The sequence below is a fragment of the Accipiter gentilis genome, chromosome 9 (assembly GCF_929443795.1).
Source record: "Accipiter gentilis chromosome 9, bAccGen1.1, whole genome shotgun sequence".
NCBI classification, from domain to species: domain Eukaryota; kingdom Metazoa; phylum Chordata; class Aves; order Accipitriformes; family Accipitridae; genus Astur; species Astur gentilis.
In genome coordinates this window covers 37,721,787-37,746,447 of record NC_064888.1, presented here as the reverse complement: position 1 = coordinate 37,746,447, position 24,661 = coordinate 37,721,787, and the positions used below count along the sequence as shown (strand labels likewise).

Genomic DNA, 24,661 nt, shown 5'->3' with positions numbered 1-24,661 from the left:
TCCCAGGCACAGCTTCGCTCCCAGAATCTCTACCTACCCCCTTCAGTGGCGCAGGGGGATAGGGAATAGGGGTTATGGTCCGTTCATCAGGTGTTGTCTCTGCTGCTTCATCCTCTTCAGGGGGAGGACTCCTCACACTCTTCCCCTGCTCTGGCGTGGGGTCCCTCCTACAGGAGACAGTCCTCCACAAACTTCTCCAGCGTGGGTCCCTTCCCATGGGCTGCAGTCCTTCAGGCACAGCCTGCTCCAGCGTGGGTCCCCCACAGGGTCACGAGTCCTGCCAGCAAACCTGCTCCAGCATGGGCTCCTCTCTCCACGGGGCCACAGGTCCTGCCAGGAGCCTGCTCCAGTGTGGGCTTCCCATGGGGTCACAGTCTCTTTCGGGAATCCCCCTGCTCTGTCATGGGGTCCTCCATGGGCTGCAGGTGGATATCTGCTCCACTGTGGACCTTTCTGGGCTGCAGGGGGACAGCCTGCCTCACCGTGGTCTTCCCCACAGGCTGCAGGGGGAATCTCTGCTCCGGCGCCTGGAGCATCTCCTCCCCCTCCTTCTGCACTGACCTGGGGGGCTGCAGGGATGGTGCTCTCACGTGTTCTCATTCTTCTTTCTGGCTGCTGTTTCTGTGTGCCCTGCGACTTTTTTTTCCTTCTTAAATCTGTTATAACAGAGGTGCTACCACTGTCGCTGATGGGCTTGGGCTTGGCCTTGGCTAGCGGTGGGTCCGTCTTGGAGCCGGCTGGCGTTGGCTCTGTCAGACATAGGGGAAGCTTCCAGCAGCTTCTCCCAGAAGCCGCCCCTGTAACCCTCTGTTACCAAAACCTTGCCACACAAACCCAACCCAATATTTTGGTAAAAAGTTATTTCTGAAAGTGAAAATACCTTTGTTAAAATTGTAATTGTGCTTTTCCTGTTGAGAAATAAGCGTCCTTCCAAGAAACCTGGCGCTTCTATTTTGGTAAGAAAGCACACACGTTCATAAAGGTGACCGACCGCCTTAGGGCAGCGTGTTTGTTCCTTGCACCTGCTCAGCGAGGACTTAACGGTGTCTGGTGGCCGAGTGCTGGCTGGAGATGCTGCCCGATGTCCGGGAGCGCGACGAGAGGAGCAGAGTGGGGAGCAGGAGGCTTGAGCCTGGGAAGAGGAGGGAGAGAGGAGATGGATGGGGGTGAATTGAACTAACGGTGCTGTTCAGAAGGGTAGGGAAGGGGGGTGAGAGCGGAGAAGGCTGGACCTGGAGCAGCTGGAGGCCCACAACGAAGGGGCTTAGGCTGGGAAGGGGAATGGTGTCGTTCTCCACAGGCCCCGGGAGGAGAGAGTGAAGACCCACCATTGCCACGTTGCATTTGACGGTCTGCGCGCCTCACGGTAACGTGGAAACTCAGCCGCCCCCCTCACCCCGGGACCCGGCCTGTCTCGGACCACTGACAGCAGCCGTCCTCCTCCTCCTCCTCCGCCGTGCCGACCCGGCCCGCGGCCGCCCCTCATCCCCCCCCCCCAAGCCCGCCGCGCTGAGGCGGCCCCGCGGCAGACAGCGGGGCCGGGCGCTGCTGCCTTCCCCTCACGGCCGGTTGGCGGCGGGCAGGGCGCGGCCGCGGCGCCTGTCAGAAGGCGGCGGTTGGGGTGTGTGTGTGTGTGTGTGTGTGTGTGTGTGAAGGGGGGAAGGCGGTCGGCTGTGGGGGGGCGGGACGGGGCGGCCTCCCCGCGGGGGAGCGGGGAAGGCTCGGCCGCCCCCTCCGGCTCCGGGCAGCGCGGGGCCGCGCGGCCGCCCCCGAGGATGTTTAACCGGGCCGTGAGCCGGCTCAGCAGGAAGCGCCCGCCGTCAGGTAAGAGGGGGGTAGGAGGGCGGCCGACAACCCCCCCCCCGCCCCGGCCGCTCCCGCCTGAGGAAGCGCCGCCGGCAGGGGAAGGGGCTGCGCTTCTCCCCCGCTCCCGACCTCAGCGCCGGGGAAGGAAAGCGCGGCCGAGCCCCCTCCCGGCGGCGGGGGGTGCTGGCCGGGAGCCGCTCTCCCGCCCTTTCGGCTGAGGGGAGCCGAGCGAGCCCGCGCTCCTCGCTCGGGTCCGTTAAGCCCGGGCCGCGCCGGCTCCTCCGCCCGCCCTGGCCGGTCCCAGCGGGCTTCAACTCACCCGCAGGGCGGTTCGCTTTGCTGCGGACCTGTCCCTCCATCGTCAACCTGGTGCCCGGCGTGGCGTGGCTCGGCTCTGCCCGGGCTTTGCGGCGGACCCGCGGGCCGCGTTACCGGCGCGATGAGCTGCATTAACCGGCCGTGGCTCGGGAGGGAAGCGCGGTTCTTCCCGCTCCAGCAGCTGCGCGGAAGAGGGAACTGGATTCTGCCGGGGATTACGCCTCGTCAGCCGAATTTTAATTGCCCGCCGCTGTTCTCGGTGGCGAGGCAGTAGCCCGGAACATCAGAGCGGGACGGTTCCGGCTCCAAATTGACTTTGAGGAGTTTGGAGGGAGCGTCTTAAACCGGGAGTCGGGGAGGCGTAATAAATGTAGGACTTCGCAGTTCCCCCTGCAGACGGGCGCTGTAGCGTGTTCGTGCTGTTACGGGGCGCCCCACGGCGCCGTGCCTCTGAGGCTGGAAGTCTGTCCATCCCAAGGGGGTAATAGGTGTCCTTGCTGAAGCGGTTGGGGTAAAAGTTACAAACTCGGAATTCCGGGAAATAACGCTACGCTTTGTAACCCACAGCAAGAAGTTACAGCCTTTCTAAGAAAAGCCAAACGCGGTGTGTTTGTCTAGAGTTGGGCTTTTTTTAAAGGATATATGTCTGGTGAACGCTTCCAGAGATGCTACAAAAGCGGAACGTCCCTCTAGTTTCCTTCCTTATAGTTAAAAGTGGAATCCAGTAGCCATCTGTTGTTAGAGACAGTCAAAAGGGGATGTTGAGGCTCACGCTTTGAACAACCAAAGCGTGCAAAGGACAGCCCTGCTGTAGTGAAACGGTCTAAAATTTAGCTGCTACTAAGAAAAAATTGTTGCGTGAGGATTCATCCAGTGGCGCTTGGAGACATGGAAAGTAAGGGAATTTTCCCTTTTCAGCTGCCTACTGGCGAAGTTGCCTACTCTTTCATAACCTTGGATTTATTAATTCCAGACTGCTGATTGTGGCTGGATAGGCATTCTGGTGACCGTAGGAAAAGACAAGGTATTCAGAGTACTTTTAACTTAATAGTAAAGGTTTGTGGCTCGCGGCTTTATGATCCAGGTGAAAAAGGGGGAAATGCAGGCAGTGTGATCAGAAGTTCTTCAAGAAGAAATTGAGAAGGCTTTCTCTTAATGTTGTATATTAGCATTTAAATACAGAATAGGGAATATGCTATTTATATGGTGCTTTTGTCATATCTACTGTTTGTGTGCCGGTTGCTTTTTGTTAAGGAGTTTGCAAAAGGTTTGTGCGGGAAAGAGGCAGTTAGAATAGGCATTTAGGTAAGGGATCCATGCAACAGGATGCTGTGAAGCGTGTGAGTCTGTGCCGTTTGAGACGGTGCCATGCAGGCCACTGCATCAACAGAATGACAGCAGCTTGGGAAACCGTTGTGGTGCGTAGTCCTTCTGGAAAGCGGATGGATTAGCATGACCGACTCAATTAGGTGTGTCTGAATCTCTGAAAGTTTGATGGGTTTCCACGCTTTTTTGTGCTTTTTGAAAGCAAGGGCCGGAACCATGAGTTTTGACTTGCAAAGTTGTATATTTTTATGTTATTGACACCTTCTGCGGTTTCAGTCCAAGCTCCTGTTTGGAGAATGCAAATATTTTCCATTTTTGATACCATGCTTCAACAGATAATTACAGTGTTATTAGTGCTGCACTTACTGTTATATCTATCGTTTACAAAGAGCCTTTATCTGCAGTCCAATGCGGCAGTACTATTGTGCCATGGGGGAAGGAAGCTTCTATAAGGTTCTTCTCTAAAATAATGCTCTAGCTAATGTAACTGCCTATTTGTTGGCTTGGTATGGGGTTCTTCTCTAAAATAATGGTGCTATTAAAATAAGCATGTAATCATTTACTGCTTTTGTAGGAGCAGCTGGCCACTGCACATCATGCAAGCAGTTGTGTTATGGTTGTACACTCAGTGGAAAGTTTGCTTCAGCAGAGACTCTACGACTGTGCTCCGCTGTGCATGCTTTGTTGGCTTTCTCTGCCTCTTGGTTTCTAACCAGCATAAAAGATAGCAAGTGCTCTCCTATGACAGAAATGTAGTTAGCGTATTTATCATCTGTTGTACATTCTGTGTGTTACTTTTACAGAAATATTGGTGAAGAGCTGCCATTTTGTAATACCCTTTTTGATGCATCAAATTATCTCAGTTTTCAGTAACAGCAAATGTCTGCCTTCCTCATTTAAATGATCATACTAATGTATACATTTTGGTTGTCAAACGTTGGTATCAACCTTGTTATTTCCAGGTTTATACTACTTAACTTTGTCACTGATGATTTTAACAGAAGAAAGTTACCTTTATAAATAGCAAACAGAGATAAATAGGTTTCAGGAGGGCCATTCATGTAATTACATTTATTGCGGTATCGCCTTCTAAAATAAATTGTTTCAGACTTTCATTAAGTTGTATTTCAGTGGAAGTATCATTTTTAAGGTAGTTTAGCAAGGTGTTATGGGATATGGATTTGGGGATTAGCTTCTTGAGTCATTTGTGGGGAAAACCTCTTTCCTATCTTTTAAGCTCTTAAAAAAATTCTAGAAATCACACATCAAATCTGCTAAGTGAAACCAGCATGTGGAGTGGAAAGTTATGATCCTAATTGGGGGAGGTCACTTTTGCATTAGAAAAAATGTTTGTGATGGTGTACTTAATGGGATATAATAAAAATACCCAGCAGTTCTAATATCCTTGTAAAATTTCAGGGTGTTGCCTACTGTCATGTGCAGCCTATTTACATTTGCGCTGAAGGGCAATGTTAATGTTTTATGGTGGTTGCAGAGGAACACTGAACACGGGGATTAATGGTGCTCAGCCCAGAGGGAGAAAGCCTGATCAATGCCATGCCCAGCACAGAGACCTGAGCCCTCCAGGACTGTTCGCACGTTCCCTGGCATCGCTTTGGCCCCTGCCAGCTGTGTTGCCCCCAGCACAGCTGGCAGGATGGTACCAGCCAGGCGATGTCCCCAGCAGGCTGTTTGGATGCAGTTACTGTGTTTTGGGGGAACTACTCAGGACAAGAGCTGTGCTGCACTGCCCGATAGCAGGATCCAAGAGTGTTCTCTGGTCTCTCGTGTTTATTATGTACAAGCGGTCCGAGGGTCTGCCTCCGTTGCGACGCTACGGTTGGTGTCCCCTGCCTCGGTGTGGACTGATGCTGGGAGCTGTGGCCTGGGCTGAGCTGGGATTGCGGCTGCTAGTGGGACCCATGCTGGCTCGGCAGAGCTGCTCAGCGCCTGCGACATCCCATAGCCTCCGTGCTGGGGAACTGCAAGCTTGAATCAGTGAGGCGAGGGCTAAATGAAAGGGTTGCATTGTACGAGCAATGGACAGGCAAGCCTCATCTCAGTAGCACAGTACGTTTTGGGTTGTGGGCAGGTGGTTAAGTGAGGAAACGAACTGAGTAACAGAGTCCTGTACAGCAAGGCTCAGCAGAACAGACATTAAGAAGAAGTTGTGTGGGTCCTCCCTCCAAAACCAAATTTTTCTCTCCTAAGGCCGTAGGAGGAGAAGGTAGGGAGAAAGGAAGCAGGGTCATAGGAGAATGCAGGGTTTGGAGGGTGACGAGGAGGAGCGAGGGGGAATGTAAACAGTGGATGGAGCTGGGTTGTGCTGGGTAGGCTGGAAGTGAGAGGAAGCTGGGGAGAATGGTGATTAGGGAGGAGAGAGAATGGCCAGCAGTAGAATGAGAGCTCAGCGAAAGCAGCTGAGGGGAAGCAGATCGATGTGTCCTGGGTGCGTGGAAGCACTTGTTCCGGCCTTTGTCTGCTCACCAGAAATATTTTTAGGTTCTCATGGCACTGGGTCTGCCCTGTATTGCATTGGCTCATTGAAATACATGCTTTTCAAAGTAATCATTAATGTCCACTTAAAATTTGGCTGGAAAAGAAACACTAGAAATAAAATCTCACTCACATAAGTTCTGTGCTAAATCATATATTAAATAAGGGAATGGCCTGGTTCTTCAGGCCATTAGCAGCTGTACACATAGAGCTGCCATTCTTCTTGGAGATGAGAGAGTGTAACGAGAGTCAAGCTCCTCAGAGGTAATTGTGTTCTGCTCCAATGTACTTGGCTATTCCCACTTAAATCTCACAGATTTTACTGAGATTAGATGCCCAGATACTTTGAGTCAGTTTCCTAAAATAAATTTTGCAAGCAATAATCAAGAACCACATCCTTTTGCATGAGGGGAGGGGAAACTGAGGCACAGTTAACTCACTGTACTCTTGTGTCATGTATAAAATCTGCTGTAGTGGTTTGGAGACAATCCTCGGGTTGTTGTGACTCGTGACCTTTAGCAGAGTTTTCTTATACAGAGCTGTGGGTGCACTTGCTGCTTTGGAGACCAGTCTGTCACACTCTTTACCCAAATTGGTTATCATCATGGATCCTGACAGGTTTTGTGCAGACATAGAGTTGTGCGTTCATTGTGTAAGAAATTTTAGGTTGGTGCTGTAACTGCATCGTAGAGTTACAGCAGGACAGGCAAAGGAGAGACAGGATTTACACATGAAAAATGTAGCCTGCAGTGACCATTTGCACAATCATTTTAGATGCGTTCCTTCCTTTTAGGTCTGTATTTACTTGGGGCACGAGTGTAGATCTCTTGGTGTTAGGCAATGGGTATGGAATCCACAGCTCCAGAAAGTTTACCTCTTTTCCAGCTTTGTAATTTCTCCTGTATAAAAAAACCTCATTCCTGTCAAGGAAGGAGATGTTCCTTCATTTAAAACCGTGGTCCATCTCACTGTTAGAAAAACAAACAGACTCTACAGGTCCCTACCAACCAAAACTCAGTAGGCTTTGCTGTCTGTCGTGCCAATATTTTGTAGGGCTTTAACCTTAGCATTTATCATTCTAGCTACCGGCTAAAAGGGCATCTGATAGTATAGCTCTGCATAGATAGTTTTTTGAGATACTTGCTGAGGTTTAGTTTCATGGGGGAGGAAGGGTTTTTTAACAGAGCTTAAGCAGAAGTTACTAAGATCCACATTTCCAATAAGCTGCTGGGAGAAACGAAGGGGTTATAAAAATAAATAGAACCTGTATTGATTACAGTAAGAGTTTTGTGCACCTTTCCAGTGTGTAGTGACCTGAAGTGGAGCTCTTAGCCTGACTTCTCATGGCCTGCATTCCTGCTGTCTTCCCTGGGCATTTTGGGTGTGAGAAGAAAGGAGGCCAAGTGCCTTATGTCTGTTTTAGAGTTTTTCAGATCAACAGTAATATTCCTGGAATCTTCCCAAGTAATAGGTTTTCTCATGGGTAGCCAGCAAACCATTTTTCTGGCATCACCAGCCTTGGATGTAACATACTTGTCCCTGGGATAGAAAAATTAAAAAATGTATACCATCTCTCCTATCTGTGAGAAGGCTGGCTGAGAGATAAGGTGTTGGCACAGTCCAGCACACCTTATAAAAGCAGAATTTCAGTGGACTTGAAAACAACCAAGCAAATGGAAAAAACACCCAAATACCACTTGCCCAATAGCAGGTTGACTCAGCTGGAATGAGGCTCCTCTGCCAGCTGTCTTTCCTCCTATTAGACTGGGTTAACATATTGGACTTGTTCTCCTGCTAAACAAAGCTTTATTTTTCTTTCTCTCTTTGCCTTTTCCCAACCTCCAGTCACGATTCTTTTCTTAAAAATAAATTTCATGTCTGTGACTGACCAGGATTTGCTTTGTAGAAGCTAATGTCGTTGACAGTGCCAGAACAAAAGGCAAATGGTCCTTTTATTACACAGGCTGCGGTCATTGTGTTCCACATGCAAAAGGTGCTTGAACTCTTATAAAATAGTGACAGTGCCTACTTACATGCTCATGAATTATATAACTGCAAGGCATTTTTGCCTCCTTATAGGCAAAGAAGAATTCAAATATGTGTGTGTGTGTTCATTTTCAGTTTTGTGGCATTTCCTTTAAGGAGAGCAGCTGTAATCCAAGGATGCAGAGGACAATGGGGAAGAAATGTATATGACATGCCTCGCTTCTAACGAAGATGGTGTTTTTTTCAATTTTTTCCAGAGATAAATGACAGCGAGGGTCACCCAAGCAGCAGCCATCAAACCTTGAAAGGAACCTCAAAATGGGCTACATCACTGGAGAACCTCCTTGAAGATCCAGAAGGAGTGAAACGATTTAGGGTTGCTATATTAACTATGGATATTTATATAAACCGAAATTAGGATTTAAAGCTGAATGAGTCTCAGCATAAATGGTGCAGGTGTGCCAGTGCTGTAGCACACAGGCATGCATCCTTCTAGATACCTACCCTGAGAGAGGTGGCAGAGTTGGAGCTGTGGCATTTGCTGAGCTTCTGAGGTAGTGCCTTTTGCCCACTGGCACTGCAGCTTGCTGTCACAGAACATGGCATGTGGAAGACTTTTGGTTGCATCTTTCTAATCAGATCTATCAGCTGTTGCAAGGATTAACAAGTTACTGTTGGATAAACTACAGTCCTTGAGCCACTGATCTCTCTTGTCAAGCATTATTTATCACTGAGGACTGATCCTGCGCTCTTTATTCTCATATATTATCCTTACTTCAGCAAAGGGTTACCAGCCTGATAACTCTTGCGTGGCTCTTATTCTGTGTTGCAGCAGCTGTACTGAAAAGAATTCCCTTTACTACAAAGTGTGGGCTTGTGCAGCTCAAAATGCAGGATTGAGGCTTAATTAGGTGAGGTTGGCAAGTTGGTTTCTCAAGGCCTTCTTGCCATATTAGCTGTAGGAATAGGAACTACCTACTTGAGTATGGTTTTGCCATACCAAGCAATGATAAAATGCGCTGGGTTTCCTGCCAGACTGTTTTGAAAAGTGATGTAAACTAGAATTACAAAACACCGTGATTAAGAATTCTTTTAAAAAAAAGTAATCTTGATGCTATTTAATTCTTGGCGTTACTTAATATCTCTTTTCTAACACTTGAAAGAGAAAACTGTTGATCCCTGAGCTATAAATATTTCGGTCATTATGTTTTACAGAGAAATTTAATGTAGATTTTTTTCCACATTTTAAAACATGCCTCACTTTTGGAGGAGTGTGCTTTGTTTAAACACTGTCTAGAGAACACAGATACGTCTTCTGCTTTAGCTGACTTAAGTGAATTTATTGACACTGATGATCCTGTTTAGAAACACTTTTATTTGTAGAGATTTTACTCATTAAAAAATCAGAAAGATACTAGATGAGAATCTCAAGTGATCTATGACTCTCATTAAAATAGTTCATTATACTCACCTGCTAATGAATTCATATACTTTTGGATTTCCCTTTGAGCAATGACTGTAAAATTGCTCGAGTTATTTAAGGGAGGCTGAGAAACTCTTCTTGTTAGTTACTGACACGCTCTGAGATTAAATGTAGCTCATCATTCTCCTGAAATGTGCTTTCAAAGTGCTGAATGTATGATTGTTCATTTGTGTCTTGGTAGTGTGCAGATGCACTAATGCAGTGGTTCTGTTACACTACACTATGTAAACTCATTCCATGGTAAAACTAGCTGTAGGTGGCTTATAGTTTTAATAGCTATAGTAGGAAGAGAGAAGAACAATTGAGAAATTGGATCCTAATGTTTGTTTGTTTGTTTTTCTTTTCCCTAGGAATTTTTAAAGAAAGAATTTAGTGAAGAAAATGTTTTGTTCTGGCTGGCATGTGAAGAATTTAAGAAAACACAGGGAAAAAAACAGGTATGTTTCCTAAATAAATTTTACTTGTCAACAAAGTTTCCCTAGCAGAGCTGGAACTATAATGTTTCTGTTGCATAAGATGCTTCATTTGAGTGCAAATAAATATGTCTGAAGGAATTGCACTGAAAGCACGGTGGTGGAATTGTTTGGAAACAAAGCTGGTTCTATTTCAAACCAAAACAAAATGCTGAAATTGTCAAGTTTCCCATGTTTTGAAAACTCTGAACTTTTTGTTGTTGCTTGGGAATAGCAAAAGGTTTAATTCAGTGATGTTGCATTATCTTGCTTGAAGATATATTCATTCATGACGTTTTTTAAAGCCTAGCGGCTATTACATGAAAATATACACCATTATTATAAATTTAGTGGAACATAAAAATAACAATCAGTGCAAACAAAATGTTTTACAATACCAAAAAGAAAAGTTTTGCTGTATCAAATTAAAAGTTACAAAACAAGTTGAGTGTCCATTTAGACTTTTTTGTTTCAATATTTATTCAAATTGACATATACCTGCAGAGCATTTTTGTTTTCATGAAAGTATATTTTTCTAGTAGAAAATATTCTATTGGAATGAGCCACCTCCAATTTTTTCCACTGCTTGGATCTTGGTCTACGTTTAGATCCACCAGGAATGCAGGATCCACTTTCATATTTAGGCTTTGAAGCCTATAGAGTCAGGCCTAAAATATGTACTGTGTTTTGTTTGATTGTTTCTGAAAATTTTTTTGTGAATTTTTCTTTTTTTTTTTTTCCCCGAGAAATTCCAGATTTATTTGATCTTTGAGACAAGGATTCTGTGGGCATGAAATGAAGTAGTTTTAAAATTCTAGCTGAGCATCACTGTCCTTGAGAGTCAGACTCCTAAATCCCATAAGCCCTTTTTTTGAAATCCCACCTTTACACTTTTCACATGTGTGCAGCTCTTGTTGCCAAAGGGACCATTTTAGAAGGCAACAGGTGCAAATGTACAGCCCCTTTTGCACTCTTCTGGCCAAAGTAAGCAGAGTAGCATGAGGAGGTGAGGCTGGGAAAATGGCACTTAAATCTGCTTCAGATGGGACCATAAGTGCTTTGACTAACATCAGAAACGGTAGGAAATAGGAATCAGGTGGGGGAACTGGGCTGCTAGGGATGTTATAAAGAGAGCTGCATCCGGACTGCGGGATTCCTCTCTTAAGGTCAGTCAAATATCGTCAGCTGAAACTGTTTCCCAGTAGATTTTCAACAAAATATCCCTGGATTTTCACCAACACATATTTTTGAGAGGGGAATCTACTTTCTGTAAATGTTCTCTATTTTACACTGAAAAAGCATTCCCTTCAAAACAACTTGCTTGTTTCAGTTGTGAATATTTTTTGGTATTGATAAATCTATCAATAATATAGAAATAATAATTTTTGCAAGAAGAGGAAAATGTTCAGTTTGACTGCACACTTTGTAATATTTAGCACTATTTCAGCTTGGCGTATTTAGCTACTTCCTTCCCTCATTAAGGTCTGTGTGTGCGGACACTCTTCAGAAGAGAACAGCTAGTCAGGCTATTTTTCTGTAAGATGCAAGGCCTAAAGAGAAATAAAGTAAATGAGATGGGATAAAAGAGGGAACTGTGCTAGAAGCCACCATGATGGCAGCAATATCGGTAGATGGAGTGAGGCCAGGAGTTCTCCTTTCCCATTGCATGTAAGGGAATGTTTCAGCTGCAGCCTGTCTGGGTTGCACTGGGAGCCACCTCCTGTCTGGGTGAGCGTGGTTCCATCAGTCCCACTGACCTGGCTCTGCTTTGGCACAAGCTGCAGATCTCATTATTGTGAGTTTGTGACAAAGCATTTCCTCTCTTTTGTCCCCAGATGTCCATACAACGTCTTGGCTGGTATGTTAGATATGCTGGGCTGAGGATCTAGGTATTCTTGATCTCTCTCCCTACTCCATTAAAATAATTTGATTTCTGAGCTGGTGGAGCAGAAGCCAGCATCACAGTCCACAGCCAAATGGGAAGAACCCTTTGCTTTGTACAGGGCAGATGTTTTTTCTTTGTATGTCGTACAGTGTCCTTGCCAAGAGGTATGTAGCTTTTTCTTGATGCCCCTTGGACAGGTATCAAATTGCATTTTAAAGTGGAAATGAAAGTGGAAAATCCTTCTGTAAGGTCCCACGTTTTGCAATGGGATAATAATCCTATTTTCCCTTGCTAAGTAATTTCCATCTTTTCAGCTATTTTAGGATTGCGCATGCTAGTGCAGGAAACGGTAAACTGTTGTATAGAGACAGTAACTTAATGAATTCTTGAGCGAATTGCCAAATGAATGGACAGAGACTTAACTAGGTTCCATTTAGCTTAATTATTCAGTACCAGTCATTACGCAGTATGGTCAATCTGGAGTCTAGTACTGCCAAAGCTATTACAGCTGGCTAGAATAAATGTGCTTTAGAATGACACAGACTTACAGTAAATTTTTATAGCTACTGCTTATGGACGGCTTTATCTAGATAATTTACAAAGCTAGAAAAAGCACTAAAATTAGAAATCTTTCCAGTGTTTATAATAGTATGAAGTATGAATTTGTCTGCCGAAAGCAACTCTTGCAGAAATCACTTTGTGTCTATCTAATGTGACCAAAGTATTCTAAAAACAACCTTATACTTATTTTACAACCTGCTTCTCATTAAAACTGGTTTACCACAGAAAATAGCTTATAGACACTTAGACTTTTGTTCAGATGAAGTTGATTTCAATTTAACCCAGTTCGTATGAGAGTTTTTTTCCCCCATTGTTAAAGTAGAAGATAAACTTTTCAGCACGTGACATGAGAGTGTTAGCGTGGGTTTTTTCTTGGTCAGTTTAAACTTTCGTGAAGGTCACCGTCTGGCCAGTGGATTAGATATCCATTGTGCCTAGTGGTATTGTCATCCCTTCAGTGTCAGCTGGGAGCAGTGTTTGGTTTTGTGTAGACTGCTATACCATTAGGTATAATGTTATATATTACGTATAATATATATAGCCACCATTAGGGTGGTTGGCTCAGTAAATGTGCTGTCCTTCTCTCATGTCCTTTCTGGTCTTCACAGGTAGATGCAGGCTCACCCTGCTCCTGCTTTTTGTTGGTTGCAAACTGTCTAACTGTGTTAGTGCTGTTCTGAGAAAATATCCTGGGCCTTTCCTCACAGCTTATTAAATTTGGTTCAGTTGTTACTCTAACCACAGTCACGTGGGCTCTGCCTAGAAGCTGACTTATATCAAGCCGACACAGGCAGATCTTGCAAGATGCTGTGCAGATACATCTTCTCTGTCACCTTCCTCTTGAATGTGAACTGCTATGCAGTCGGGATTGCTAGATCACGGGACGAGAGGGAGCACCAGCAAGAAGAAGCCAGGCCCTTGACTGTTGTGTTGGCTCTAGACTAGTGGTGGGAGCACTTAGTCAGGAGAAAGCAGAAATGTAGTTCAGACCAGACTGCTCCAAGAGTTTGTGTTTGTTTTCCTGTTTGGGTGAACTAGTAAAAAATGCATGCATATTTCAGGGAGCAGGGGAGATTTTCAGCATCTGCAGAGCTAGACACCAAGCAGACTACGTTACTGGACTAGGCAGGTTTTAGATGGACTGGATTCAGCCTATCTTCTTGCAGTACAGAAGCACAAACTCCTCCCCTCAGCTCAAGACACGTCTCTGTAGTTTTAAAAAAAGAATATTCTTTCTTCATCATTCCTTTAAAATTGAAGTTAAAATAGAAATGTAATTTTTAGCAAAAAGACTGAGGAAGGAATTAGGTCAAGTCCACTTGTAGCAGTGAGCTCTGCTGCCACCCATATGGTCCTCATCTGAGGACACATTTAATTATTGAAATGGGAGTGGTGGGGATAAGTGAATAAAATTTAACTTTAAATATTTTATTGGAGTTAGTCATATGCTGTTGCGTTTGTGACTGTTAATGAAATAAACAACGTCCATTGTGCTACTTCCCAAGGTTTAAGTGTTTCTTCTCTTGCAGCTGAGCTTTAAAAATAAACTACAGGTTATAATAAATGCTTTAAACTACAGGGAATCTTTTCAGCTATTGCTAAAACCCACCAAAATACCCATGTCGAGAAGTTTTGTAGAGAACAATGTCAGAACAAAGTATACCTATTCAAGAGTTTCTTTTGCCGCTTCCCATGTGTAATGTGGTAATGGTTAAGCAGAACTGGGTAATGCTGCACAGCTGCTAACTGCTGGAGCCTGTTCTGATGAGCATCTGGGAGTTCCATTCACCTCATTTGGGAACCACACAGGCTTGAGAGCTGAATTTGACCTTAGGAAAGGAAGTGGGAAAGAATATTGTATCCACTTGAAATAGTGAGGGGGATTTCTGTAGACAGAACTTTGTACTCCAAATGGGAATTTGGCACGGATGCTGGGGTGAGCACGCAGATGTAAGTGAGAAGTGCCAGAAATCCTTTAATAACCACCTGTGAACAAGATCCCAGTGTAAGTGTTGTTTAGATTCCAGAGTCGAGTCCCCTGTGCTGAGGCATTAGATTCAGGCTGACGCAGAACAAAGAATGCTGCCCACTGAATGGGGAACGTTGCTGTCTCTTCTTCCTGAACCTGGCTCTCCCTGAATGTCATTTGCAGGATGCATAAATATACTGGCAGCTTTAACTGTACTTTCTTTAAAAAAAAAAAAAATAAAAAAAAATTGTAGTTAAACTGATGCTCTACTACTGAAGCATAGATGTAGAGTAACAGTTGTTCCATGTGGAGCAGAACCTGTAATGTTTGGCTGTGCATTTCCATATTTACTATAAAGCCAGGTCCCCTGCGCCTCTCTAACAACCCCCTCTCCCTACCAGAGTGCTTTCGCTTCCTTTCTTTGTCATTCTTCCCTGCAAAATCCAGAGATCCTTCCTATTTTGCCAGCCTCCCACACAATTCTCTTGTTCCCCTCCATGTTCTTTAAACTTCCCCACAGTACTTCTAGTTTCATGTTTCCCCTCAAGCCTTGCTCTGCTCTTTCTCGGCAGTGCCCAGCTTGCTTCTGTGTTCCTTGAGCCAGCAGCACCTTGTGTTGTGGCTGAGATGGGGCTATGTGTGCACTGATTAGCCAGCTGCTAAGTACATGCTGGCAGTTCAAGTAGGTGACTTTTGAACATATACTGCAGCTTCTCCCTCAGCGCACACGCTGCTTTTTCTCTCCTTTTCCTTTCTCTCGCCACTCTTTTCCATTGAATCAGTAGGAGGGTAATTATTTCTTAGTCCTTTGTCCCTCTCTTAAATATGGTTCAATTGGACAGCAGGTTCAAAAGTTATTTAGGTAGGACTGACGGTCAGTACAATCGCTTATGCTTGCTCATGCGATAATAGCTAAAGGTACCTTTACTGTGTCTGCATTAGGGTATTAACCTTACCAGTTAAAGCCATCATAACTCTGATCGATTGGATTAACTGCTCATTGAGAACAGGCATGGCTGCCCCAGTCCTCCCTGATCTGTGAAACTGAAAAGATCAGAAATTGTTAAAAGCACTTCATTGTGACCTAATGCACCTGACACATGATGTTCTACCCATCAGATGAATAATCTGTTTTAAAAAGGAATACTCCTGGAAAATGTGTGTCCCCTTCAGCAGCGAGAGAGTTAATTCTTTAGGCCTTGTGAATTGTCAAACACATGTAGCTTTTCTTCTAATTATCCCCAAATGTTGATTTTCAGCTGTAAAACATGAAAGAAATTCTGTGACTCCTTCATGGGCAAGTATTTAAATGCTTCCTTCTTCAAGCCCACTTCCTATCAAAGACACAGCCCTTTAGTTGGTGCTGGTCTGGAGATGCGGTTGCCCGTTAGATGTGCAGTGGGGAACGCTGATGAGTGCCCGTGGCTTGGGATTGTACAGTGCCTGCTCCTGCATGGGCCTTGTTTTCAGTGAGCAGAATTCACATTGCAGCAGGAGGCTTGCCTCTCTTGTCCCCCACTGGCTTTCTCTTATCCGACCTTCTGGTCAAGGGGGAGCTTGCATTGAATTTCAGAGGACTGTGACCACTCATTTACTGCTTTGAAGCTTAAAGATGCTAGGTTGAGTCAAAATGCTATCGCTGTTACTGATTTATCAACAGAAGAACACTGAAACAGGATTGCTGAAATCAGGGCAAACACTAACAAACAGTTTTATGCAAGTCACACCTATCCTTATTTATCAGCTTTCAGAGGCTCTTGAGAGTCTTATCTTTAACATTAGCCAAGCTTCTGGGTTTTTTCAATTGTGTAGTCAGTGTTGCATGTGAGCTGCCCTGTGGTAAAAAAAAGGTAGTTATGACAAAGCATGTAGTATGACAAGGTTATCTAGCAGTAGCATGGATTATGCACTGACTTTGCTTAGTTTTGCCTTACAGCAAGAGTAAGTTTCCACAGTGTTTTTTCCTCTGGGTTCCTTGCGCATACTGATTATCTGTTAGTAAAAATAGTCTTCTAAATAGTGAAGACAAGGCCTAGCTGATGATGCTGAGCAGTTTTACACTGGATACTCGGATTCAAACATCACAACCTGCTGTTTGACCTAAGTGCTGAATACTGGGAGCTTCCACTGATGTCAGTGCAGCAGTTGGCCTGCAGAGATGTTTTTCCTCCCGTAAAAATGAATATACACAAATAAGCTATTGTATGTATATTTGTTTTGTTACTTGTTTTCTTTTTTAATTCAGACTATGTTTTGGGTTTAGGATGTAAACCTCAAGAAGTAAGTGACCTAGAGCAGTCTCCAACAAAACATTAACAAATATGGAGAATATTCCCACAGCAAATAATTCTTTAAATAAATATGTCCTTTTGCAGATGCAAGAAAAAGCGAAAGAAATTTATATGACTTTCCTGTCCAGTAAAGCTTCCTCCCAAGTCAATGTTGAAGGGCAGTCCCGTTTGAATGAGACCATTTTGGAGACACCTCACCCTCTCATGTTTCAGAAGCTCCAGGACCAGGTAAAGTTATTTTCTTCAAGAATAGAGGCTTTTTAGGTTTTGTCTGCTTTTAATGGACTCTGCTTTCTAAGCCCAAGCTAGTGCAGGAAGTTGGGAATGTGCCTACTGCTACCTGTGGCTTGGATTGAATAGGTAGGCATGGAGCTGGGTTGCTTCCGTATTGGCGATATTAATGCAGCCACTCTGAGAGTGGATGCACTGTATCCCAGGTTCTTGGCCCCACCTAACTAGGGCCAATTAGTTAAGACACTCAGTGCAACCATGCTGATTCCAGTTCAGGACTTCCCTGGAAAATTGGATGAAGTTTTCTCCTGGGTTCCTCTGCTGGTAGCTTGAGAATCACCCAGCTGACTAGCTTTGTGCCTACGTTTTCCTGTGTATTCACTTGAGCTGAGTCATTGCTGATGTTTGTTTCTGTAGTTGCCACTGGTTTCCCTGAGAGCTCAAGATTCTTCACTTTGCTTTGTTTTGGTATTTATATTGATATGAATATAATGCAATTTCCTGAAAAGTCTCCTCTTCTGTAACACACAAAACTTAAAAGAGGAGTTGGTATCTGCTTTGCCTTTTCCTACAGAACTTGGGAGGTCTGGCAGAAAGTAGGTGATGTTTTGCAGGCACATCTTTTGGTGGTAAATTTTCTTGCTATTTAGCTTATTTTAAAGCATAAGTTATGAAGTGAGTCATTCTTATCTGAGGCTTTCCAGCACTTGCAGTCTGGACTATTTCTAATTTCTGTACCATCATCAGGACTACCTGTATTTTCCATTTGGCTCTTTCTTTTGTGGAGAAACAGCACACTGATTTAAATAGTGTTTTCAATGCATTTCACATCAGGTGTTGAATAAGGTAGTTGGGCACTGGCTGGGTCAATTGAAGCAGTCTGAGGAGCAAAGGCTCTGCTGTCTATCAAACAGGTTCCAAGTCATTAGCAGTGGAAATGTCTGAAACTCAATTTCCATGTGAAGAAATAGTTTTTCATCGACAAACTTCTGACTTGGGGGAAGGGAAGGAAAATATTCTGGTAAATCTAAGCACTGCAGTTTAGGCTGGGTGATTACGAGAGTGAAGCTGGAGAGACTACTGGAGTTAAAAGGTTTTGCAGTTTCACAAATGAGCATGCACGTGAACAGCCAGGGATTAGTAATACCTGAATTGGAAACACACTAGACCAGTGGTAGAGGAATCCCACTAGTGTGGGAAGAAAGTCTGTGAACTTCTAAAACCAAATGCAGAGCATTTCTACGTTGTTGCAGGTTTCAACCGCTTAAAGCTTCTGTTTATTACTGTTAGATAATAGTTCAGGAAGAGTTATGGTCTCCTCTAGTTTTCAATCCTTATAAAGTTATGAAGAGTGGTATAATTTGTTCTCTAAAGAACAGTGTTAACTACTGCTGGCACTGTGTGTCTGAAGTATAAAAAGGCAGAGCTTGAAAGCCACAGTCTGGTCTACAACATTACTGGTAACTACCACTTCAGTTCTCCAGAGACCTTCTGATTTAAATGGGGCTACTTGTGGGGAGTGGTTTTGTGCTCATGGGATGGCCTTAAACAAATAGCTTGGAGGCAGTTGTTCATGCTGAATAAAATGGGGTTAGTGGTTCTTAGAAATCTGTAGATGTCAAAATACTTATGGGGTAAGTGTTCCTGCTCCACAGAGGTGATGAGAGGAGGGGAGGGAAAAAGACAATTCTGCTTTTGCATGTGATTATAAAATCTGTCTGTCATGTGCATTTGGCTGACCAGACTCCAGAAGGTTTTGATCTTACAGTGCTCTTTCTCTCTGGGAGATGCTTTAAATGATAACAGGAACAAGAGGGGTCTAAGTTCTTAACAGTGACTCATGAAGTTTTAAGGGGCAATGTCTCGTCCTTACAGGTTTTTTTTTTTCCCTTGGGCTAGTTGGATAAATTTAATTATATTGTAGTTAGCCAGCACCAGGAGGTGTAATTTGACTTTGCTTAACTGCATTGATTTGGGTCTACACTGAGTGGGTGTTTTGGGATTTTTAGCCTTCCAGTATGTAGCTTATAAAGCAAGATTTCTACTGTTTTAAACATGAACTTAAATATTTAAATATGTAAACAAACAGTCGTTAGTAAATGCTTCATGTAATTTATTTGCAAGGGGGATATTTCAGCAAACACACAGACCAGAACAGTCAAATTTTGTGTGTTTACCTTTATCTGTCCAGCTTTCTTGAGGATGTGAAATGAAAAAACAGTTTGAGGTTATTATTTTTTTTTTCTTCCTAACAAACAGTTGTATTACCCAGTTGTACTATGAGTTAGAAATGAGGCCCATAAAGATAAAGTTCCAGTTATCCAGACATGGATTATCCACACATGCAGTTCAGAATCCAGAAATTCGTCTTGGAAATTCAGTTACTCTGAGTACCATAAAATGTAATCAGTCATGAAGCATGACTCAGAGAGGCTCCGCCAGTGAAATAATAGGCAGAGAGTGATGTAGGCTTTGGTTTTGCCTCAATTATAGTTTTGAGTTTTACTTTTTTCCTTCCCCTCTGTTTCAAGACCAAGCAAAGTATAGTCCTGACCTTGACACCTGAACAGATTCCAGGTTCCTCTCCCAAGCCCTTTTGTTTTGTTTTCAGAAAACTCCAAATGAGTTCTAGCTTTTTTTGTCTGAAAGGGGTATAAATAGAAGAGAAAACAGTCATGTTGAGGGATGAGCCTAAACTCAAGCCCTGAGAGAGAAAAGCTATACTCAGTGATGACTTCATGCTTCCATGCTGGCTGTATACTGGCTATGAGAAGAAGGGCAGGTCTTGGGCTAGTGAAAAGCCTAATAGCACAAATTTAATCCATCACCAATTTTAAACCACATTTTAACTGGCAAGTTACATCTATACCAGATCAGCTCTTTGTGACAGGTACCTGGAGCATTTCTGATCTGACCTGAGACCAGTCTTGGTATTCGGTTGTATAGTAGTCTAAAAAGGATGAGAAGATTGGTATAAGTTTAAGAAACATTGGTTAAACCAGTTGTTTCAGACTAGGTTCAGTTTGAAGTTTTGGTACTTGTGTAAATTATTTAGAGGCTTTTCTTAATTATCCAGTGCTCTGCAGGTATAATGAGCTATTCTGTAATGTTCAAGAGTAACTGCAGTCAGAAAGGTACCTAAAAGGTACCTCTTTTTCTTCAGCTCTGCTTCCTCCTCTGAATATCTTCCAACTACGCTGCCAGAAGGACGCCCTTGCTAGGTTTTACTCCTGGTGGCTTTGCAGGCCTAAGGCTGCTGTGGGAGGGGACCAGGTAATGTCCTGGCTTGTCCACACGTGCAATTATGTGATCATCAGCTGCAAAATCCTACCTAGTGACCATGGCATGTGACCTTTCACCTTCAGTATTAGGTTTTCAAAGTTGGCTATTGTGAAAACCATAGTCTGATTCTTAAACTAATATGGACATTATTGCAAAATGGTGACCGTGGAACTTGCAATATTGTTTGCTATGTGCAGCCCCCTTTGAGAGTTTGAAGTGTGTTTTAATGTTATGCTTTTTAGTAATGCTTTAGTACTAACAGAACAAAAATACATTAGAGTTCATATACTGTCCTCCACATTTAAAATCTAGTTTTACTTAGGTCATTGTTTTTGTGTTTTTTCTCCCTCTTACCAGATATTCAATCTCATGAAATATGACAGCTACAGCCGCTTCTTAAAGTCAGAGATATTCCTAAACCACAAGAAGAGTGAGGAGCAAGAGGAGAATTCACCAGAGGCTCAGACTGCAGCTAAAAGAGCATCAAGAATTTACAACACATGATACAATGAATCTCTTAAGGAGAGGCAATACAATAACTAAATTACACTCAGGAACAGTCTAGGTTTATGGCAGTTGCATTTAGGGCTTGAAAAGCTCAAAACCTTTTTAGGAGATACTTACCTTCTTAATTGCTTGAACGACTAATTGTTTTTGCATGATAGCTAATAACCAGGCACCCATGGGAAGGCTGTTTCCTAGCTAAAAAGCTGAGGTATTCCTCCATAGCATGAATTGCATTTCATATTTTACAAGTTAAAATGCTTTCAGTTTTTGTATTTTCTTTTGTGAGACACCATGATGATGAGAAATGGGAGATAGGTTGGTTGGTTTTTTATTTTTGCCTTGTAATTTTTATTTGTGACCGGATTTTACATCCTGAATCGCTGGGAGAAACTACTGAGGAATACATTTCACGTTACTTTGTGGATGAGTCATTCATAGCAAACTTGATCATGAGGGGACAGCATCTTTCAGGGTTAAGCTCAATCGAATCCAATCCCTTCCTATGTAACTTTGTTCTTTCGAGGTGCTATCTGTTTTGCTTTGCCTTTATTTTTTAATCAAAACACTTCTCTAATCATGATTTTAATTTCTGTATTTCTTAAATTTCCCCCTTTTTTTGCAGTAGACAATCACCTTCTTCAGAGGATGGAATAACCTGTATTCCCTTGAGAACAAAATCTCTTAAGATAGAGAGAATATCTGAAGAACTTCTACAGCCTTTAGGAAACCAGACAGTTAATATCCCACTCTGGGCACACTGATTTCAGCAAAGCTTGACTCTCTCGTGTCCTGCATGTCAGCATAACATCAGTGTCAGATGCCGATATTGGGAAGCATCTGGTCTCTCCTAGGTCTCCTGAGCAATCCTGCTCTGTGCGGCAAGAATACTTTGGCAAAGGACCAACCAACAAAGTCTGGCTTTGTTTTACTAAAATCTTTCTACTGAAGTCACCCTGCCTAATTTTGTTTGCCACAGAGAAGTATTTCGGTGTTTCCTAATTGTAACTTTTGATAGCTGCAATGCAACAGGGGGTTGACGTTGTGATTTAGGTGTTCTCACATCAAGCTTGAGAGGAAGGGGAATTGATTTCTGCCCAGAGCAATAAAAGATGAAATGTCAGGGTGGCAAAGGAAGACGCTCCCAATGAGCCTTCCATATCGTCCTGGGACTGTGTCAGAGCTGCAAAGCACATTTTGGCATACAATTTTTTATGTGTTCGTATATTTTTTAATTAATTCACTGCAGTGTTACTAAATTGCAGTTTAAGTTGGGAAAGCCTATTAGCTATGTGCTCTATTTACAAGCTTTGCAGTGTGTAGTCTCGCTGTTTCACATCCTCTCATTATTTAATCCTTCATTTTTTGCACTGCTTTTCTTGAACTTTTGTTTATGTGCTGGCTAATCTAAATGCACAGTTAGCTTTAGATTGTTTTATAGTTCTTTTTTTGTCAGAAAGGCCAGATATGTTTTATACATTACTGTCACTATCAATGTTTTCAAACCAAGTCTAGATTGTAATTTTTGAGGATGCAAACTCACTTGGTAGACTTGATTATTTCTTTTTAACTCTGAGCCACTCTTGCAGGTAACATGTAAAGAAAATTGCTTCCATGGGCTCTTCCCTAGTTAGATGGAAGAGCAGGAACAGGAGTTCCGATTCTTCCCCTAGAGCTAAATGGCCTGTTCATTTTTAGAAAATCAAATAAGAGGTCAGTGCCTCCGTATGCATGTTTTAAGATGTAATTCTTATGCACTGAGTTCATTTTCCTTTTATGCTCTCAAAAGATTTAATGGTGAAGTCATAATCTTGCTTCAGGCACTTTTCAGTGGTATTTGACCTCATGCTTAAGTTGTATTTCAATGTTTTGCTGAATAGGAACAAAGTAAACACGTGCATGAATCCTTTTGTTGTGATGGGGCCTAGGCAATAGGACCATCCAGTTCTGGACCTGCCAACTATTTGTAACCTCAGGATTACCTCTTTTGAAAATTCACTGTAATAATGAACTCTTAATGCCTGCCACAGCAGAGGACAGAACTTCAATACCATTGAAGTCCTTGGGAATGGGCAGCTTAAACACATTTAGGAGTTGGGATTTGTCTCTTCCCAGTAAATGCAGCAGAAGTCTTAGTGATACTGAAAAATGCAGGGTGGGGACCTTCAGGGGAAAAATGCAGATGAGCTCTTACCACATTCATCACATGGATGCACAGTAGATTCATTTTTAATCATATTGATTTTTAAAAACACATGAGTAAGGAAGAAGAGTCTTTGACTATCATGTTTTAAAATAATAATAATAAAAAATAAAACCAGAAGCTGTATGGACAATGGTAGGGCATTAAAGAGAGAAAATACTCGTTTGTAGCTGCTTATAAACAACATTTTCCTTGGCAATATGCTCCCTGTCAGGTACTGTCTTATTTGCTTGTTAAAGCAAATGCCCCATAGGAGTAGATACAAAGGTGCTTTACACTACTACCAAGCAAAAGTTACTCAAATGGAAATTATTTTTTAGCAGCATCTCAATGCCTATGTTGTTTATTTCAATACCTGTGATGTTACTAAGATAATATACCTAAATCCACAAAATTCTTAATCATTGAATTGCTCTTTTTCCTCAGAAGTGAAAAGCTCATTGCCCTTTTGGCTGTCTTTTTTGTGGTGTCTGGTTTTGGCTTGTTTTTTAGAAGAAAACCAATAACTAGACTTGAAAGGTGCAGAAATGAAAGGTTTTTTTCCTATCCATTAGATTATCTGTATTTTCCAGTAAAAGAGCAATCAAAATAAAACCACGCAAGCTGATGTCTGTAATTGCAGCATGTGTATATGTGGAGAAGGTTATTTTGCTTCTGTTGATATTATCACTGATCAAACTTACTTTGTGAAATAGATTACATTTTCTCTATGTGGCATATAACAAATTGCACCGACAGAAAAGGAACTGAGTTTCCCTGTAAGTAAATCCTGCATTCCAGGAACAACTGTAAACATTGCATGGAACCTCAGGCTGTAAGTGGGTACTCAGAGTTGCTTTACGTAGAGATTAAAGATAGGATCTACTCCTTTTCATACAACTTACACTGAAGGTATGAGCACAAAATGCAAGCAATAGAAGTTTCATGCCTGATTGCATGCCTTAAACTCTACCCTATTGTGTGTTTCTCAGCTAAAAATTAAAATATTCTATAAGTACACCAAATCCATGTGCTGACAGTCATTTTATGTTTTGAACAGTTTGGGCCAAGACCACTTCACATCCCAGTTATCCCATTTTCTGCTTTCAGTCCCTGTTAACACGGTTGCTGTCATAGTATGTTTTTCTCTTGGAAGATCAGAAGATGGGATGTCACTGTGGGTTTCACTTCTGAGTGAGATGTTGTCTGAACAAATTGCAGAAAGTCACTTGAACAGCAGAAGATGCTTCTTTTACATTCTTCATCTCCCTTTTCTTTGTTCCTGTTCGATTTCTTCCACTGTGCTTGCTTCAAGTTGCTAACCCATTGATGTGGAGAAGGAGGGTTTGAAAAACCATAGGGAGGGAGAGAAAAAGGCTTGAATATTCAGGTTTGGATAACAGTTTGGAACGTGCTTATATTTTTACTGAAGATTCAGATTGACTTTTAAGTGGGTAGCATTTGCATCTCGGTTAAAAACTAATTAGGTCTATGATGCAGAGAGAGAGATCCCAAATTGTTCTGTGATTCTGTGACTGTGGTTCAAAGCTGAAAAGGGATATATTCCCCCTTTTATAAATTTTGTTTGTTTATAACTTTTTTCATCCTAAACCAGAGCAGCAAGTCTTACAAAGTCACCCAGTTTTGCCAAATGTCTGCCCCTGACACACGCGACGATTGTTGACGTGATACTGTTCCTTTCCCTGTCCCAGAGGCAGTCCCTCTTGTTTTAAATCCAACACAGCTGATGTCCAAGGGTTTCAAGGGCTCTTTTGGCAGAGCCACAGTAAAAAGCAAGCTGCGGGGCATCCTTTATCCAAAGGATCTGTGTAACTTTACCGTGTTGCCATACGAGCACCCAGCAGGATCTGCATGACTTTTCACCACTC

At 43.0% G+C, this 24,661-nt stretch overlaps 1 protein-coding gene across 1 annotated transcript; it reads left to right on the top strand.

The window, feature by feature from the left end:
* The first annotated feature begins 1,684 nt into the window (after positions 1–1,684).
* On the top strand, positions 1,685–23,788 carry RGS10 (regulator of G protein signaling 10). The gene is made up of 5 exons (XM_049810825.1): positions 1,685–1,824; positions 8,190–8,308; positions 9,766–9,852; positions 16,658–16,801; positions 20,444–23,788. Exons 1-5 carry the CDS (start codon positions 1,776–1,778, stop codon positions 20,588–20,590), a joined length of 546 nt encoding a protein of 181 aa, XP_049666782.1. The 5' UTR covers positions 1,685–1,775; the 3' UTR covers positions 20,591–23,788.
* The last annotated feature ends 873 nt before the right edge of the window (positions 23,789–24,661 follow it).

Bases quoted from the DNA above. Each gene is read 5' to 3' on its own strand.
- RGS10 (XM_049810825.1), top strand. From the start codon at position 1,776: ATGTTTAACCGGGCCGTGAGCCGGCTCAGCAGGAAGCGCCCGCCGTCA. The intron at 8,309-9,765 runs GTTGCTATATTA...TCTTTTCCCTAG, and splicing joins AAGGAGTGAAACGATTTAGG to GAATTTTTAAAGAAAGAATT. The intron at 9,853-16,657 runs GTATGTTTCCTA...GTCCTTTTGCAG, and splicing joins AAACACAGGGAAAAAAACAG to ATGCAAGAAAAAGCGAAAGA.